Source organism: Apodemus sylvaticus, chromosome 16 (assembly GCF_947179515.1).
Source record: "Apodemus sylvaticus chromosome 16, mApoSyl1.1, whole genome shotgun sequence".
Classification (NCBI taxonomy): domain Eukaryota; kingdom Metazoa; phylum Chordata; class Mammalia; order Rodentia; family Muridae; genus Apodemus; species Apodemus sylvaticus.
Genome location: NC_067487.1, coordinates 86,022,717 through 86,040,416, shown reverse-complemented (window position 1 = coordinate 86,040,416; position 17,700 = coordinate 86,022,717). Strand labels below are relative to the sequence as shown.

At 40.8% G+C, this 17,700-nt stretch overlaps 1 protein-coding gene and 1 non-coding gene across 3 annotated transcripts in view; one reads left to right on the top strand and one right to left on the bottom strand.

Annotated features, from left to right (window-relative positions):
- The window catches only part of Rhobtb3 (Rho related BTB domain containing 3), a 55,249-nt gene that overhangs the window by 23,907 nt on the left and 13,642 nt on the right, over positions 1-17,700 (bottom strand). Inside the window, exons 4-6 of one of the 2 annotated variants that reach the window (XM_052159795.1) lie at positions 17,228-17,382; positions 7,868-7,979; positions 5,160-5,525 (exon numbers count right to left, since the gene is read on the bottom strand). In XM_052159795.1, the coding sequence (XP_052015755.1) occupies positions 5,160-5,525; positions 7,868-7,979; positions 17,228-17,382 (633 nt within the window). The remainder of the gene's footprint in view (positions 1-5,159; positions 5,526-7,867; positions 7,980-17,227; positions 17,383-17,700) is intronic. The other variant, XM_052159797.1, reaches the window with a different exon arrangement.
- On the top strand, positions 408-533 carry LOC127667212 (small nucleolar RNA SNORA71). The gene has a single exon (XR_007973848.1). It is a non-coding gene; the product is annotated as a small nucleolar RNA SNORA71 (small nucleolar RNA).

Genomic DNA, 17,700 nt, shown 5'->3' with positions numbered 1-17,700 from the left:
CCTTCCACCTTCTCACCTCAACTTCAGCAGTATCTGCCATTTCCATCATGTGAACAGTCAGCAGCAGGGCCAAATCTGAGCTAAAAACATGGTCTCCCACCCCTTGGAATTGGGAAGAATAATCAGCCGCCTTGCCCACACAGGTGCCAGCCTGACTCCAGCTCCCCACTGCCTGTTCTGCTTGTGACAACTCTCCTATTCCAACCTCCCTGCTAGATCGCCTTCCTTTTCCCACCCCAGAAGGATGAGGAGTATCTAAGAACTGTCTGCCCACTCTTCCCCTTTCTATATCAATGATTTTTAACTGGGCACAAATAATCTTTTCACAATCTGACACATTCTTTGGGTCATCTTTCCAGAAAACCTCCCATGCACATAGACAAAGGTCTGTATAGAAATGTCAGGACCCCTGAATTCAAGAGTGATTCTGTGCCCTCCCTGTTCATTGTTACTATCGGGAGAGGATGCCAAAAGCCTTTCTCTGTGTTTTGAAGGTCCATTTATGTCCTTGCTAAACCTGGTGCTTTTAAACACATCTTCCCTTTCGAAGCCTCTTGGTCTCCTGGCTGCTGAGAACAAGCTGACTGAGTGCCCTTTGCCAGTGCTGGGCAGCATCCTCTGAGGATCATAGACCTCAGAGGTGTTTGTGGGTACTCAAGAGCCAGAGTCTGCACAGCAAGACCACCACACAAAACCAAGCAGGAGACCCTGCCTCCTCTGAGCATCACAGAACAACCTTTCACTCCGCCAAGGAATTGGCTCCGGCATGGAAGATTCCTGCATACCAATTTTGACACCAACACCTCAGAAAACCATATGCTAGCCCCATGTCTGTCTGTAGTACCCTGAAATGACTACAGTGAGAAGCTATTTTTCATTGAATTTGGAGCTAACTTTTCTGCTATTTCCCTAACCACTGTGCAATATACTCATACAAGCCAGAGAGATATGTCAAATGCCTTAGAGCCCAATGGAGCATAGGTTGCTTCTCCATCCTAGCTGTGCATTATACTGACCTAAAGAGAGATAGTTTGTAAGAGCAAACCTCATCCTAATTAAGCTAGACTTTCTGGAGCCAGGGTTCCAGACACTAAGATGTTTTAAAGCCTCCTAGGGCCCCGAATGCAGTCTGAGTGCTGCTATGCACTGCTGTTGACGGACCATGTTCTCACTTTAAAAATCCCAGACATTATCAATACCCAGTTAGTGGCATACAGTCTACAGGAGAAGTACTCTTCACCTGTCTACACTCATCCTACCTGAAGGAGAACACAGATACAATCTCTGAATTGACCTTTACCTTTACAATCTCTGTATTTAAGTAAACTTACATCCAGCTAATATAAGTTACATTCACCAAAGAACATCTACATAATACCTCCATTCAAAGGACTATCTGAAAACAAACTAACACCAAATAATCTACATAACCAGGCAAGCTTAGGTGTTTAAAAACAACTCACCAAGAACCAATAACCAAGAATGAAAGCAGAAAAAAAATTCCTAACAGCACTAACAAGTGGGCTGTTTTCTTAAGTAGAAATGTTAATCACATCCTCACTGACACCATAACTCCTAATAAACCAATACTCCCGAGGTGAGGGCTTCGTTGTGTAGTGCAGATGTCTAGCACAAGATCCACCCTCTGAACAGTTCCTGGTAGACAGCATCGTCAGCAGACACAGTGCCACATGGCAGGATCTGGAAAAGCTGCTCAGTTTGCACTGTTCACCAAGGTTTTCTAAGGATGACTTCTCAAGGGCTTCAGCAAATCATTTAGTCTGTTGAAGAGCATGGAGCATTCAGATATCCTATGCTGCCTTCTGCAGTACAGAAAAGAGCATGCTGCAGAATAATTCCGAAAATGAGAGTGAACACCATGCAAGCCGAACCCACGGCTCTGTCCACGTGCCCGCTTACTCTGCATTTCAGTAAGTGATGTGGAGCTCTGGGTCATCTGTGACAGGTCCACCTCAAAGCCACATTCTTGAATCACAAATGTTTCGATTTCTAACCATCCAAAGATCATGTGACTCAGGAATTCACAAGCCTTAAACTACCACGTGCTATGAGAATGTGACAAGTGTTTGCCATCTCAGAATAACTTCTTGAACACAGAGACCTTGGCTCTCACTTCGCCCTTTGCCCTTTGCCCTTGCCTCAGGCATTAGTTATTAAACACTAGCACATCTTATAGTCGTCCTCTTATGCAGTGGGAAGTTAACATACATAAACCAGACACATATGGAATTTCTGTATCTAGAAATTCAAGACCTTTAAGAGGAAAACAAACTAAAGCCTTATAGGTGAGTGTAAAATGCTAACCAGACTATGAAATTGGTGGCTTCTAAATACCAAGACAAAACACTCATATAATCCTGTTCCAAATGTAAAAAAGAACTTTTTATGTAAAAAGTATCTTTTGTGGTCTAGTTGATTTTTTTTTTTTTTTTTTTTTTTTTTGGCAGAAGATCTGTCTGTTGTAGGATTTTAGCTCCTGTTGGCTCAGGACAAATATTCCTGAGCACGGTGTGCCACGGAGTGCGTTCTGTCTCTGCCTGAGCAGCTGCGGTGACACAGCGTGCCATGAGCCCCCAGCCTCTGTGGTTCCCTGACATACCGGGTGACCTATGGACTGTGAAGAAGGCACTGCATAACAGTGCCTTGAAACCTGTGTTCTGTTTACAAGTTGGAAAATGTTCCAAGGAAATAGTTTAAGTCCCTACTGAAGAATGTTTGAAATTGTAGACTTAAGATTTTTGTTTCATTTGGTTAAAAAAAAAATAAAGTACTAATCTATTAGTAAATGAGAATCTATCAGGAAACAAACACCAGCGATACTCAGATATTTTTTTTTTTGATAATGGGATCTGTGTGGTTTTTCTTTTTATTTCTTGTAATAAACATACATTTTAAAAAACCGTGTAATGACAGCTTTAGTGTCTTTAAAAACAGAACTTAAGATTGCCTCTGCTCCATTCAGATGTATCACATCATTCAGATTTGTACATAATTAAAGGATGATTGATAAGAACCTCAGAGCCAATTATTCCTCCATTTCAACCTGTACCAGGCTCCTTATGCCCCAGGTCAGGGTCAATCCTACCCCATTTTCTGCAGGTCTGGGTCACGGCGACCAAAAGCTCTGAGCTGGTGAGGAGTTCACTCTCCCCACATACTCCAGAGCCTCTGTCCTACACAGGCACCCCATCCCCGTGCTCCCCAAGTTTCTACTCATCTGCTAAGATCCGCTCTTCCTCTTTGGGCCGACACATGGTAGGACACTAAGAACTGAGCTCCGATAGCTCTGCGTCAGACCGTCTTGTAGTTTTCCTTTGCGCCTCAGTTTTCTTTTGTGCCCTAAATTGACCACATTCTTCCAGCCCCAGCTTCTCAACTGAAATCCAAGCCCTAATTCCCTGGCTGTGTCAAAGGCCTGGTGTCCAGAGGGTATTGCACCTACCTCTGACCACACTGTCAGAATCTGCATACTTACAGAATCCCCAGGTGACCTCACACTCTAAGATCTAAAAGCACCAGTCTTATGCTGAAAGGTCACAGTGTTTGCCTCCCTGAATCTGCATGCCAGATTGAAGGTGATTTCTTACTGAGTTCTTATCTTACCACGCTCCGTCACGCTTCCCTCCCCCCACCACACATGTGCAGCCTGTGGAAAGGCTGGGGGACATACATATCACCGCTTCTGAAATGGCGAACACTGTTCCCACAGGCCAAGATAGCTCATCTCCCTCCGGACTCCTGGGAAATTATCCACGGGCCCCAGAAAACAGCAGTTATAAGGATTACAGGTTTGCCACAGCATCTATATATGTAAATAAAACCTCTTTCTAATTGTAGCTGAGAGAAATCAGAAAGTTGTCCCAAATAACTGTCAGGGGCACAGGTGAGGGTACAGGAGAGCCTTGTCTTTCTCTTTGTCCACTGGCCTGCATTTTCCCTATCACTGTATTGACTTTAAAATGACAAAAAAGGCATCCTTCCCCAGTAGCACACCAGGCAGGCCCAGTCTCTGGCCATGTGGACCTGCTTTACAGCTAAAGAAAACATAAGTGCTTTAGAGTACTCCTGAGCCTTCCAGAACTAATGATCGTATGGGAAACCTGCTGAATAATTCATAGTATTTCAACAGTGAAATCACTGAAAATCACACAGCCTCCACAGTTCTCTAGACATGTCACTGTAAACATTTTTCTTAGCATGCAAACATTTTTGTTTTTGAAGGATTCGTTATCAAAGTCTGAGCTGTGAAATTCTAAGTTTAAACATTCAAACCTGTAGAATTAAAACAGGTCAACAGCTGGGTGCCTGATGGCTCTGCTACTTGGACCTGACCTACATGTCGCTGATGTCTGATGTCTGTGTAAACCTGCCAAGCTGAAGCCTTGTGCCCTACGGGGACTTGTGAAGTTTACCAACCACTGAGCCACCACAACACTATTCTCACATTTCCAACAACAAAAAATCAACTACAAGTTCTTTTTAAAACCCTAATTAAATCTTAACTTATTACATGATATATCCATAACGCAAATAGAAAAAAGAACATCTTTCACTGCATACATATATCATACACATGTCATATATATAACATACATATAACATCATACACATATCATAAACACACTGATATCTGGGTCGCATTCACCATTTTGGCTATGGTATAAATTACTGCTTTGAGCATGGTGGTACGACTCCTAAAACCTTGCTTTTAGTTATTTCATGCATATACTTAGAAATGAATTGTTATATTATGTAGTTTTTAATTTCTAACAACTACCATATTGTTTCTAAAGCATTGAAAAAGTAACACAAATGACACAACTGATGAACCCTGAAGACATTATGGGTCTACTATTGAAGGCAAATGCATCTAATATCACTTGCTTGTATACTTAAAGATGTCTGAAAGAGCAAATCATACCTCATATGATTTTGCCATTTTATTTTCCTTAAGGCAAATACATTGGTCAGGAAGAAAAATAACTTAGATATTTCTAGGTATAAAGCAAATGCTATATTTTATGCATAAGTATCACCTCCGACGTCAGGGGCTAAGATATGTAAAATTAACCAAGATTCCCATGGACCATGATCATTCTTCATCTAAACCTCAACAGAGTAGAAGGGACCAAGTGTACCTGAATAAATGAAGCGCAGAATGTCAGATAAACACGAGCAGAAGAGGACGTCCTTTACAACAACATGCACGGGCGGGTTGCCAGGGCGGTCCTGGTAGGCACCCGGAAGCACAACATCTCTGTTTACGGCAAAGAGATCCTGGGTGGTTCGGATGATGCTGGAATCCTGAATGTCGGCAGGGCTCTTCACATTGAAAAGCAGCATGAAGACATGGCTTACAGAGCAGAGCACGATCTTGTGGGCTTCCACAACACCCATCACTTCTGGGTGGTAAAAGACCACGTCCACACACTGGCAGCACAGCAGCAAGTTATTCAAGTCGGAGTGATAGTGTGATGCCTCGGCTTTCAAGACGGGCATCTTTTCTGTTTCAGAGGGAAAACCGCAACAATGACTCACGTTCTACTCCTACAGCGCCAATAATTAATAATAAGTATTCTTTAAAAATGGGGTGAAATTCTACAAAGAACCAATACTTGCCCATTTTTTAACCTACAAACCACTGATTTTCTACAGCTTAACCCATGCATATATGAACTAGTTCATCATGGTTACTGAAGCACATTTTACAGAACACACAAGGATTTTATATTTTGTAGTAAAAATGAAAACCTAATGAGTATGCACAATAAGATAACATTTCTCATTATTTGTATTTCAAAACAAAACACTTCCTCACGTGCAATGCTTTAGTATTGGAGTAGGAGTCTTCTACTTGATTTTAAAAGTTCACCTAAGTTTGGAAGAGCCTACTCTCACACAGGCTGTCTTTCTGTGACAGGTGATGTCAGGGCCTCGGATCAATGACAGTGAAGTAACATCTTTACATCTCCACATCTCCAGAAAATGCGATGCCTCTGTTATCTGAAATCACCTTAACAACTTAACTTTGATGCTAGTCTTTTTTTCCCTTCTAGTAAAATAATCTACTTCACCAAACAGCAAATAGTTCCCTCCAGCCAGCACCCCTCAGCACCCCAGGGTGCTGACTACAATCCGAGGGTTCCTAGGGAGAACATAACCTTAGATTTACCAAAACTAATTTGATCCTACTGAAGGGAGAAGAGTCATCAGTTCAGAATTCCCACAGGCCACGTCCTCCCCACAGAACCTAACCGCACGATGTCTGGCCCCTTACTCAATGGCAAACCTGAGCAAAGGGACATGGGAGACGGGAAGTGCCAGAGGACGGCACCCCGTAATCTAAGTGAGTGTGATTAATTCCAGCCGGAACAGAAATCCTTTATTCTAAACAAACCTTAGAGGCTGGGCCTGTGACAGGGACGAGCAGCTCTGTGGGCCAGGTTCCCTGCACTGCACCCCAACACCACGGTCCTTTCTCTGACAAGGACCCCCACTGGACCTGAAATGCGCAGTCTGAAAGCCAGTACTGATCCTTACTGCAAGTCAGCCCCACAGATGCCTAGGAGTACTTATGCTGGTCTGGGAGACCCACAGCTCTCCGAACTGAAAGACACCTGGAACAGCCTTGTGAACACACACGTATCTGCTCCCCAGATACTGCTGGCAACCCTGTACACTGCATTACCCAGTCCCCAAATGGGCAACCACTGGGGACGTTCCTATCAGTGTCAAGTGCTGTGTGATGTTTGATTCCTCTGAGGAATGAGCATGATCTCTCCTTTGAATCACTTGGAACACTAGCTGTCCACACAGCTGGTCTTTTCCAACCCTGAGCGAATGTAAGGTACAAGCATCTACCATCTAACACACCTTCCACTATCTGAACTTTTCAAAACAAAAAAAATGATTCAATTTTAATTTGTATTTCCTTAGTTTATATTCTTTCAACAAATAGTTTTCCAATACCTACTTTACATTTTTTCTTTCTGACAAATAGGGATACCTTACATTTATAGAACATGCACTGGTTATTCAATGTGTGTGTGTATAAATATATATATATATATATGTGTGTGTGTGTATACATATATATATATAATTAGTATGGTACGTTTGGGCTTTCAAACTCATCTTTTACATTTCTTCATAAAATATATAATTATTACAATAACTATAGTCATCATTCAAAATAATAAAAAGTACCTATTTTTAGAAATAATATAAAAGATAAAATGATCCAAAATGTTCCAATAATGATGAGTGTAGTTTTATTTTTATATTTGCACTCAATTGTACCAATGATACAGTTAAGCAAGCATCCACCCTTGACATCCTCCTCCTAACATTGTCATCGACTCTTATCTGTAGACATAAAGACAAGCATATATAGAGATAGATGTACACACCAGCCAAATTCCTTAAAAATACATAAGCTGCAGGTGTTAGGCCACTGTGGTTCAGAAAATATTTAACATTATATCTGAGTGTTGACTTATTAATCATAATAGGTAAGAAATTAACAATAATGCTACAGTTTCATCTAATTTACAGTTCATATTAAAATTTCACTAAGTGTCCTTGCCTTTCAGATGTCTTATTGAACAGCATCCAACGAGGATTTATGTAGGGCCTTTAGAAGTCTTCGATCTCAACAGTTCTCTACCACATGCTAAAAGTCTACAGGCTCAAACATAGAACCTGTATTTCTCACAAGTGTGGTTTAACTACCTCAGCTGAAAGAGTCCCCGCCCTTGTTCCAGATGGGCCCCGAGCATGCTCAAATTTAAAAGCAATTTCCCTAAGATCTGTGACTTGTAAGAAGCATGTTCTAACGCCACCACACCTGGCTGTTCAAGTTGAGGAGGTCGAATCCCATGGAAGGAGCTGGTCATTTTCCTTTTCTTCATTTTTTCACTTGTCTTCTGATTTAAGGCTTGTATCATAAAATACTCCAACTAAACATGAATCAAATCAGAATTAGAAGTTCAACATAATAATCTGTGTTCCAAGGCACACCTGCAAACGGTTTCAATGTCAGCCCCAATACTAGCAAATGTGTAAATAATTTTTACATACCTTTATATTTTTATATAAATTTTATTATAATTATATAATACTAAAATAATCTTCAGTATTAAAAATAAATATATGTAGGAGGATTGATTTGCTTTGTTCTAATGCAGGTACACTCATTTAAGAAAAAATTTATTTTCTTGAATAATCAAAAAAGCAACGCATGCACTGTATCAGCATGGCTGCAGCAGCTCCCACAGTGGGAACCAGGGTAGTAAACACTGTGACATTCAAGGCAGCAGTAGATATGGTCTGATCTGTCCACAGGTGCTCTCGTCAGCTAGGCAACTGCATTTGTTTCTCTTCAACACATTGTCCTTTACAAATTAAAACTCTCCTCAAAACATACTAGTCTGGCTTCAAGCCTGTGATACACCTCACCAGGTCTAGGTTTTATAGAAGCACAAATAGATGTCATTTCCACAGCAAGATATTAAAATATTAATCAATAAAGCAAACTTTGAGACACAAAAAAATATTCTATATTCCTGTTCTCCCAAACCTATCATCATACAGGCATGTTTAGCCAGACTTAGCTTTAAATTCTCAAACTCTTCAGATATACGTGCAGTGTAGAATGGTCACCCCTGTCTCCTGGACCCTAAGACCACCTCTCCTCTTATCACCCCCACACCCAAGGAATTCTCTGCAAACACAGGGAAACCCCCAGTTCCAGATGTTCCTGTGCCCAATCCCCTTTAACAGTTACTCCTTGGCCACCTCTCAGGTATAAGGGTACCAGCAATGCAGCCCACCGTCGGGATGGCAGGTCCATGACAGGGCCTGTACACACCAGGAAACAGACTTTTGACCAGTGGCCCAGTAATCTGAGTCATGTGTCTGGGAGCCTCGTCATAGTTCTGTCTAACAGAAGTGTGTGTGCCAATGGAAAGCTACAGAGCACACTGAAACAAGCTGTATCTAACACTCAAGGAACTGAATCTCATTTTGTCTTATTTCAATTAATTTTAAAATCTAAATAGCAGTAGCCACATGTGAAAGTACAGGCAGTTCTACAAAGTGATTACCATTTGCTCCAGGCAGTCACATCTTTTGGATCCATTAATTTATGCCCTATGGGAAGGAGTACAAGCAGATAGTGGGGCTCTCTCAGCCCCAAAGGCAGCTCTCCTTACTCAGGACTGAAAGGAATGCCATACAACTCTTCACCCCTGACTGAAACTAAGATTTTAAATGCTCTTTCACATCAGTATCATCATTTCTACTTGTATTCTTGCAAATACCATAATCTCTTACCTCAAGATTTCAGTTACAAATTACTATTCAAGAGTCTAGAGACAGACCTGAGGAGATGGCTCAAGCAGAGGTAAAACACTGGCTGACCAGGTGTGAGGATGTGAGTCTGTAACCTCAGCATCCCTGTAGAGAGATGGGAAGTGCAGACAGACTATCCTCAAAAGGTCCTGGGCCAGCTCCTGTGGTGTGTGCAGTAGTGACAGTGAGAGTCCATCTCTAACAACCAGGAAAGTGTGGACCAACATCCAAGATTGTCTTATGACCTCCACATGTATTCACAATGGCACATACAGGTTGTATGAACGCACACACATGTGCATGCACTCATACAGACACAAACATCAAGATCATCCTGATTCTGTTTCATATCCTTACTAAGTATTAATATAAAGGAAACATCCATGTCCATCTCCCAACTTGGACCACATCTCAGTCCTTCTCATGTGTCTCACTGTAACCATACCATTAAACATTAGGAAGAAAGAGAAACATGAAAAAGAGAGATGTGGCGTGATCCTAAGTATTCCAGGCTCCAGAAGATGGAATGGCCATCCAGGAGACTTTTATCCCAATAGAAACAAAACTAAATCCAACTCATGAAACAGCTATCTAATAAAATCATTAAAGAAGGATGATACTCATGTACTCCACATAAATTATCTAAGTATCTTATGGAAATGCAGTCCTTGATCAAATTAAAATATTTCAAACTCACTACAATAGAAATGGACTGAATTGTAGCTATTTATGTTTAATAGAAATAAGTATCATTTACGTTTGTTAACTATAGCCAGATCAGTGAACTCCAGAGAATGAAAAGTCTATAGTCATCTGCGGTGACTGTAGTGTTTCAATACAAGCATATGTTAAATCCAAAGATTTCACATTTAAGGAAGAGTTGTTTTGGGTGTTACCTTTCATTGATTATCAGATTTGTCTACTAAGAAGGGTTACTTCTTAGAGAGCTTGATTGTTTAAGACCAGTAAATTGCTATAAGTTCAAATATTCTCCAAAGACCTTATAATTCTTAGTATTAGCTATGGAATAGGTATTGTGTGTTGAGATGAATACAACATTAAAATGAATACAAGACACACCAGCCCTGCAGCTGAACCAGAGCCTGGCTCCTTCACATCCAACAAGAAGCTGTCTCTATAGAAACAGTCCTATGTGTGTGGCTTTTTTTTCATTGAAAAGAATTTTTTATAGAATATATTCGATATTTCCTGACTACACTGCAGTTGTTACAACATCAAGACTTCTCTGACAGCCGCCATCTTTGTTCCCAGTCGGACAGGGCAGGAGACCCCAGGTACTGAGATATCCCAAGTCTAAGACCTCTGGGGACACAGACCGCTGAGCTGCTGGCTGCCTCCTGCACCCAGGACCTGGGCAGAGTAGTGATTCGTCTGTGTGCCAGCCAGGCTTGGGTCCTGTGCCCTGTAGGATCCCCGCTGCCATCTTCGCTCCCTGACAGAGCAGATGGGCAGCACCAGGTTTGGTCCACAGAGACAACCCAAGTATAGCATTGCTTGGGGCAGGACACACCAGGGTTCAAACAGCACCCAAGAGGAGGGCAGCATATCAGCAATCTGTGCCAGGGGAAACCCAGTCATTCAGTGGTACGGAAATAGCCTTACTGGTTCACAGGAGGTTCAAGCCCCAGCCAGTGACAACCGAACAAACTAACACCAGAGATAACCAGATGGCAAAAGGCAAACGTAGGAATCTTACCAACAGAAATCAAGACAATATGCCCAGTTTTCCAACAACAACAAGAATACCCAAACACACCAGAAAAACAAGATTTGGATTTAAAAATCACTGGTCATGATGCTGTTAGAGGAACACAAGAAGGACATAAATAAATTTCTTAAAGAAATACAGGAGAAAATGGATCAAAAGTTAGAAGCCCTTACAATGGAAACACAAAACTCATTTAAAGAAATTCAGGAGAATATGAGTCAAAAGATAGAAGCCAATAATGAGGAAATGCAAAAATCACTTAAAGAAATACAGGAGAACTTGGGTCAACAGGCAGAGGTCATGAAAGAGGAAACACAAAAATCTCTTAAAGAATTATAGGAAAACACAAACAAGCAAGTGAAGGAACTGAGCATAACCATCCAGGATCTAAACACAGAAGCAGAAACAACTAGGAAATCGCAAAGGGAGACAACTTTGGAGATATAAAACCTTGGGAAGAAATCAGGGGCCATAGATACAAATATCAACAACAGAATACAAGAGATGGAAGAAAGAATCTCAGATGCTGAAGATACCATAGAAACCATGGACTCAACAGTCAAAGATAACGCAAAATGTAAAAAGCTTGTAACCCAAAACATTCAGGAAATCCAGGACACAATGAGAAGGCCAAACCTAAGGATTATAGGCATAGATGAGATTGAAGATTTACAACTTAAAGGGCCAGCAAATATCTTCAACAAAATTATGGAAGAAAACTTCCCTAACCTAAAGAGAGAGATGCCCATGAATATACAAGAAGCCAACAGAACTCCAAACAGACTGGTCCAGAACAGAAATACCTCCTGTCACATAATAATCAAAACCCCAAATGTACTAAACAAAGGAAGAATATTAAAGGCAGTAAGAGAAAAAAGCCAAGTAACATATAAAGGAAGACCTATCAGAATCACACCAGACTTCTCACCAGAGACTATGAAAGCTAGAAGATCCTGGGCAGATCTCATGCAGACTCTAAAAGAACACAAATGCCAGCCAAAACTACTATACCCAGCAAAACTCTCAATCACCATAAATGGAGAAACCAAGATATTCCATGATAAAACCAAGTTCACCCAATATCTTTCCACAAACCCAGCCCTACAGAAGATAATAGGGGGAAAACACCAATACAAGGAGGAAAACTTCACCCTGGAAAAAGCAAGATAGTAACCTTCTTTCATCAAACCCAAAATAAGATTACCAATCAAATATAAAAAATAACATCAAAAATGACAGGAAGTAATAATCACAATTCCTTAATATCTCTTAACATCAATGGATTCAATTCCCCAATATTTTTAGACTAACAGACTGAATACATAAACAGGACCCTACATTTTGCTGCATACAGGAAACACACCTCAGTGTCAAGGACAAACACTACCATAGAGTAAAAAAGGCTGGAAGACAATTTTACAAGCAAATGGTCTCAGAAAACAAGCCAGAGTAGCGACTCTAATATCAGATAAAATTGACTTTCAACCTAAAGTCATCAAAAGAGATACTGAGGGAAACTTCTTGCTGGTCAAAGGAAAAATACACCAAGAAGAACTCTCAATCCTGAATATCTATGCTCCAAATGCAAGGGCACCCTCATTCATAAAAGAAACTTTACTAAAGCAATGTGTACTAAACCACATTGTACCTAACACAATAACTGTGAGTGACTTCAACACACCACTCACCTCAATGAACCGATCAGGAAAACAGAAACTAAGCAGGGACACAGTGAAACTAATTGAAGCTTTGGACCAATTAGATTTAACAGATTTATATAGAACATTTCATCCTAAAGCAAAAGAATATAACTTTTTCTTAGCACCTCATGGTACCTTCTCCAAAATCGATCATATAATTGGTCACAAGACAGACCTCAACAAATATAAGAAGATCCGAACTAATCCCATGCCTCCTGTCAGATCACTATGGAGTAAAAGTGGTCTTCAATAGCAACAAAAACAACAGAAAGCCCACATACACAGGAAAACGGAAGAATGCTCTACTCAATGATACCTTGGTCAAGGAAGAAAGAAAGAAAGAAATCAAAGACATTTTAGAATTTAATGAAAATGAAGACAAAACATGCCCAAATCTATGGGACATAGTGCTAAGAGGAAAACTCATAGCCCTGAGTGCCTCCCAAAAGAAACTGGAGAGAGCATACACTAGCAGCTTAAGGACACACCTGAAAGCCCTGGAACAAAAAGAAGCTATTTCACCCAGGAGGAGTACAAGACAGGAAATCATCAAACTCAGGGCTGAAATCAATCAAGTGGAAACAAAGAGAACTATACAAAGAAGCAAAAAAACCAGGAGCTGATTCTTTGAGAAAATCAACAAGATAGATAAACCCTTAGCCAGACTAAACAAAGGGCACAGAGACAGTATTCAGATTAACAAAATTAGAAATGAAAAGGGGGATATAACAGCAGAAACTGAGGAAATTCAAAAAATCATCAGATCCTACTACAAAAGCCTATACTCAACACAACTGGAGAATATGGAGGAAGTGGACAGTTTCCTAGACAGGTATCAGGAATTCAAGGCCTATACTTAAACATAGTTAAAGCAATATACAGCAAACCAGTAGCCAACATCAAACTAAAGGGAGAGAAACTTGAAGCAATCCCACTAAAATCAGGGACAAGACAAGGTTGGTCCCTCTCTCCATATCTTTTCAATATAGTTCTTAAAGTTCTAGCTAGAGCAATTAGACAACATAAGGAGGTCAAAGGGATACAAATCGGAAAGGAAGAAGTCAAATTAATCACTATTTGCAGATGATATGATAGTATACTTAAAAACTCCACCAGAGAACTCCTACACCTGATAAACAACTTCAGCAAAGTGGCTGGTTATAAAAGCAAATCAGTTGCCTTCCTATACTCAAAGGATAAGCAGGCTGAGAAAGAAGTTAGGGAAATGACACCCTTCAAAATAGCCACAAACAGTATAAAGTGTCTTGGGGGTGACTCTAACCAAAGAAATAAACGATCTGTATGAGAACTTCAGGCCTCTGAAGAAGGAAATCAAAGAAGACCTCAGAAAATGGAAAAATTTTCCATGCTTGTGAATTGGCAGGATTAATATAGTTAAAATGGCCATCTTGCCAAAAACCATACACAGACTCAACACAATTCCCATCAAAATCTCAACTCAGTTCTTCATAGATCAAGAAAATGCAATTCTCAAATTCATCTGGAACAACAAAAACCCAGGATAGCTAAAACTATTCTCAACAGTAAAAGAAATTCTGGGGGAATCAGTATCCCAGACCTCAAGTAATACTACAGAGCAATAGTGTTAAAAACTGCATGGTATTGACACAGTAACAGGCAAGTGAACCAATGGAATAGAATTGAAGACCCAGAAATAAATGCACACACCCATGGTCACTTGATCTTCGACAAAGGGGCTGAAAACATCCAGTGAAAAAATATAGCCTTTTCAACAAATGGTGCTAGTTCAACTGGAGGTCAACATGCAGAACAATGAGAATTGATCCATTCTTATCTCCTTGTACTAAAATAAGCTCAATTCCAAGTGGATCAAGGACCTCCACATAAAACCAGACACACTGAAACTAATAGAAAAGAAACTGGGGAAAACTCTTGAGGACATGGGCACAGGGGAAAAGTTCCTGAACAGAACACCAATAGCTTATGCTGTAAGATCAAGAATTGACAAATGACACCTCATAAAATTACAAAGTTTCCATAAGGCAAAGGACACTGTCAAAAGGACAAAACGGCAACCAACAAATTGGGAAAAGATCTTCACCAACCCTACATCCGATAGAGGGCTAATACCCAATATATACAAAGAACTCAAGAAGTTAGACCCCTGGGAACCATATAACCCTATTAAAAATGGGGTACAGATCTAAACAAAGAATTTTCACCTGAAGTATTTCAGATGGCCGAGAAGCACCTTAAGAAATGCTCAACATCATTAGTCATTTGGGAAACGCAAATCAAAACAACCCTGAGATTTCACCTCACACCAGTCAGAATGGCTGAGGTCAAAAACTCAGGAGACAGCAGGAGTTGGTGAGGATGTGGAGAAAGAGGAACACTGCTCCACTGCTGGTTGGATTGCAAGTTGGTACAACCACTATGGAAATCATTCTGGCGTTTCCTCAGAAAACTGCACATGACACTTCCGGAGGACCCTGCTATACCTCTCCTGAGGATTTCCCGGCATGCAATAAGGACACATGCTGCACTATGCTCATAGCAGCCCTATTTATAATAGCCAGAAGCTGGAAAGAATCCAGATGTCCCCCAATGGAGAAATGGATACAGAAAATGTGATATATTTACGCAATGGAATACTACTCAGCAATTAAAACAATGAATTCATGAAAATTTTAAGCGAATGGTTGAAACTGGAAAATATCATCCTAAGTGAGGTAACCCAATCACAAAAGAATACACATGGAATGCAATCTCTGATAAGTGGATATTAATTAGCCCAGAAGCTCTGAATACCCAAGACACAATTAGCATATCAAATGACTCCCATGAAGAAGTAAGGAGAGGGCCCTGATCCTGGAAATGCTTGATCTAGCATTGTAGAGGAGTACCAGGATGTGATTGGAGAATGGGTAGAGAGAAGAGGGCTTATGGGACATATGGGGAGTGGGGAAAGGGGAAAGCATTTGGAATGTAAACAAAGAATTTAGAAAAAAAAAAAGAATATATTCTAACCACAGTTCCCCTCCACACAAGTCCTCTCAGATCCTCCCAAGCCTTCATTCTCTCTTTATAAAACAAACAGGCAAACAAACTAACAAACAAAAAGGCATAAGAAACACAAGCACACACACATACAAAGAAAGAAACAAAACACATAAAATCATTAAATTGGAAACCCTAAAATATAATTAAAAGACTAGAAAGATTGGGGGGAGCCCAAACAAAGCAGTATGTACTGAAATCTACAAATCCACCACTTAGCTTGGTCTTTGTTGGCCATCTACTACTGGGCATGGAGCCTTCAGTGTATTTGTATTCTCAGTGAGACTCCCTTAGAGATGTGCAGGCCCTGTGTACTCGGCCCCTGTCTCTGAGTCCATTTGTGTGCCAATCCTGCTGTGTTTGGAAAGCACTGTCGTCCCCTTTGTGCCAGCTGTCCTCTGTGGCTTGTATACTCTATCTCCTCTTGCACATAGTCGCCTTAGTCTTGAAGGGAAGGCATAGAGAACTGAGTGTACCTTTGAATCATAACAAGATTGGCTGTGACCAGGCATAAAAGAAAATCAGGTTTTTTTCAACTAATAAAGAGAACTCTTAGGGCCCACTTGTTCAGATTATAAGGTATATCAGATATTATAAACCAGGATGGGGAGACAGTTCCATCAATAACGTACTTGCCTTGCAAGTACAAGGACCTGATCCATGGGGGAACAATGCTGGGCATGGTGGGAAGCACTTGAAATCTCAGCACTAGGAAGGTAGGGCCATGCAGGCCCCTGGGACTTACTAGCCAGCTTTGACACTGGAGAGCTCCAGGTCAGTAGGACCTAGTCTCAGAAAACAAGGTGGACAAGGAGAACAACACTCAGGTTTGACCTCTGATCTCTACATAAAATATATTACCTCCCTCCCCCATGCCCCAGTAATGCCAAGTGAGGTGAGGCATGCTTCTAAGACAAGATCTGGGGTGGGAAATACAGGGGGACCTTTGAGGGACACTGACTAGCCAGACTAGGTCACTGGGCAAGTTCCAGGCCAGTGAGAGTCTGTCTTTAAAGAACGTGAGCTGTGTCTGATAACACCTAAGGATGTCCTCTGGCCTTCACATGCAAGTATGAACATATGCACCCATGCCCACATGCAGGTATATGTGCACACACACACACACATACACACACACACACAAGATTACTATCAACTTCTGAAAGTGTGTATAACCTGAGATTTTGACATATACAAAGACCAATATAGTATCAATTCTGAAAGATTCCAAAAATCATAATAGATAAAAACATCTGATTAAGTCTATGCCACTAACTCATTGTTTCTTAAGGTTAAAACAAAGCATGCTTAAATTCCAATTGATGCCCTAGAAAACAGCTAAAGTGGCAGCTCAACAAATCACCTCATAGGGCTTTCCACTTACCACTCCTCCAAAGTATTTTCCAATGTAGAAATCATCAAGGCTGTGGAGTTCCAGATAGGTAGCTCCCAGTTCTTTGGCAAGTTGGATCCCTTCTGTGGTGGTAACACAGCTCCCTCGGTCTGAAGTACACAGGGGGCATGTACAAGGTAATTCTTCTGAGGAAAGGAATATAAAAACAAAGAGTTCTAAAATTAATCAGGAAAAAATACATAGGCAGTGTGAATGTTAATGAATACAACAACTATACACCAAGCTTGAAGTGTCAGTGTTGACAAAAATAAAGTCCTCAGTGAACAGGCTTTGACAATAGAAGAAACAGTGTTTTAGAAAATAGGAGTGCTTAGAAGTTGCTGAGTGGGCAGAATGAGAGAAGGCACAGCAGTGGTACTTCCCATCGAGTTACACAACCCAAAACCTTATTATGGGATGATTAGATCAAATTCAACCACCGACTCATCAACTGCCCACACAAA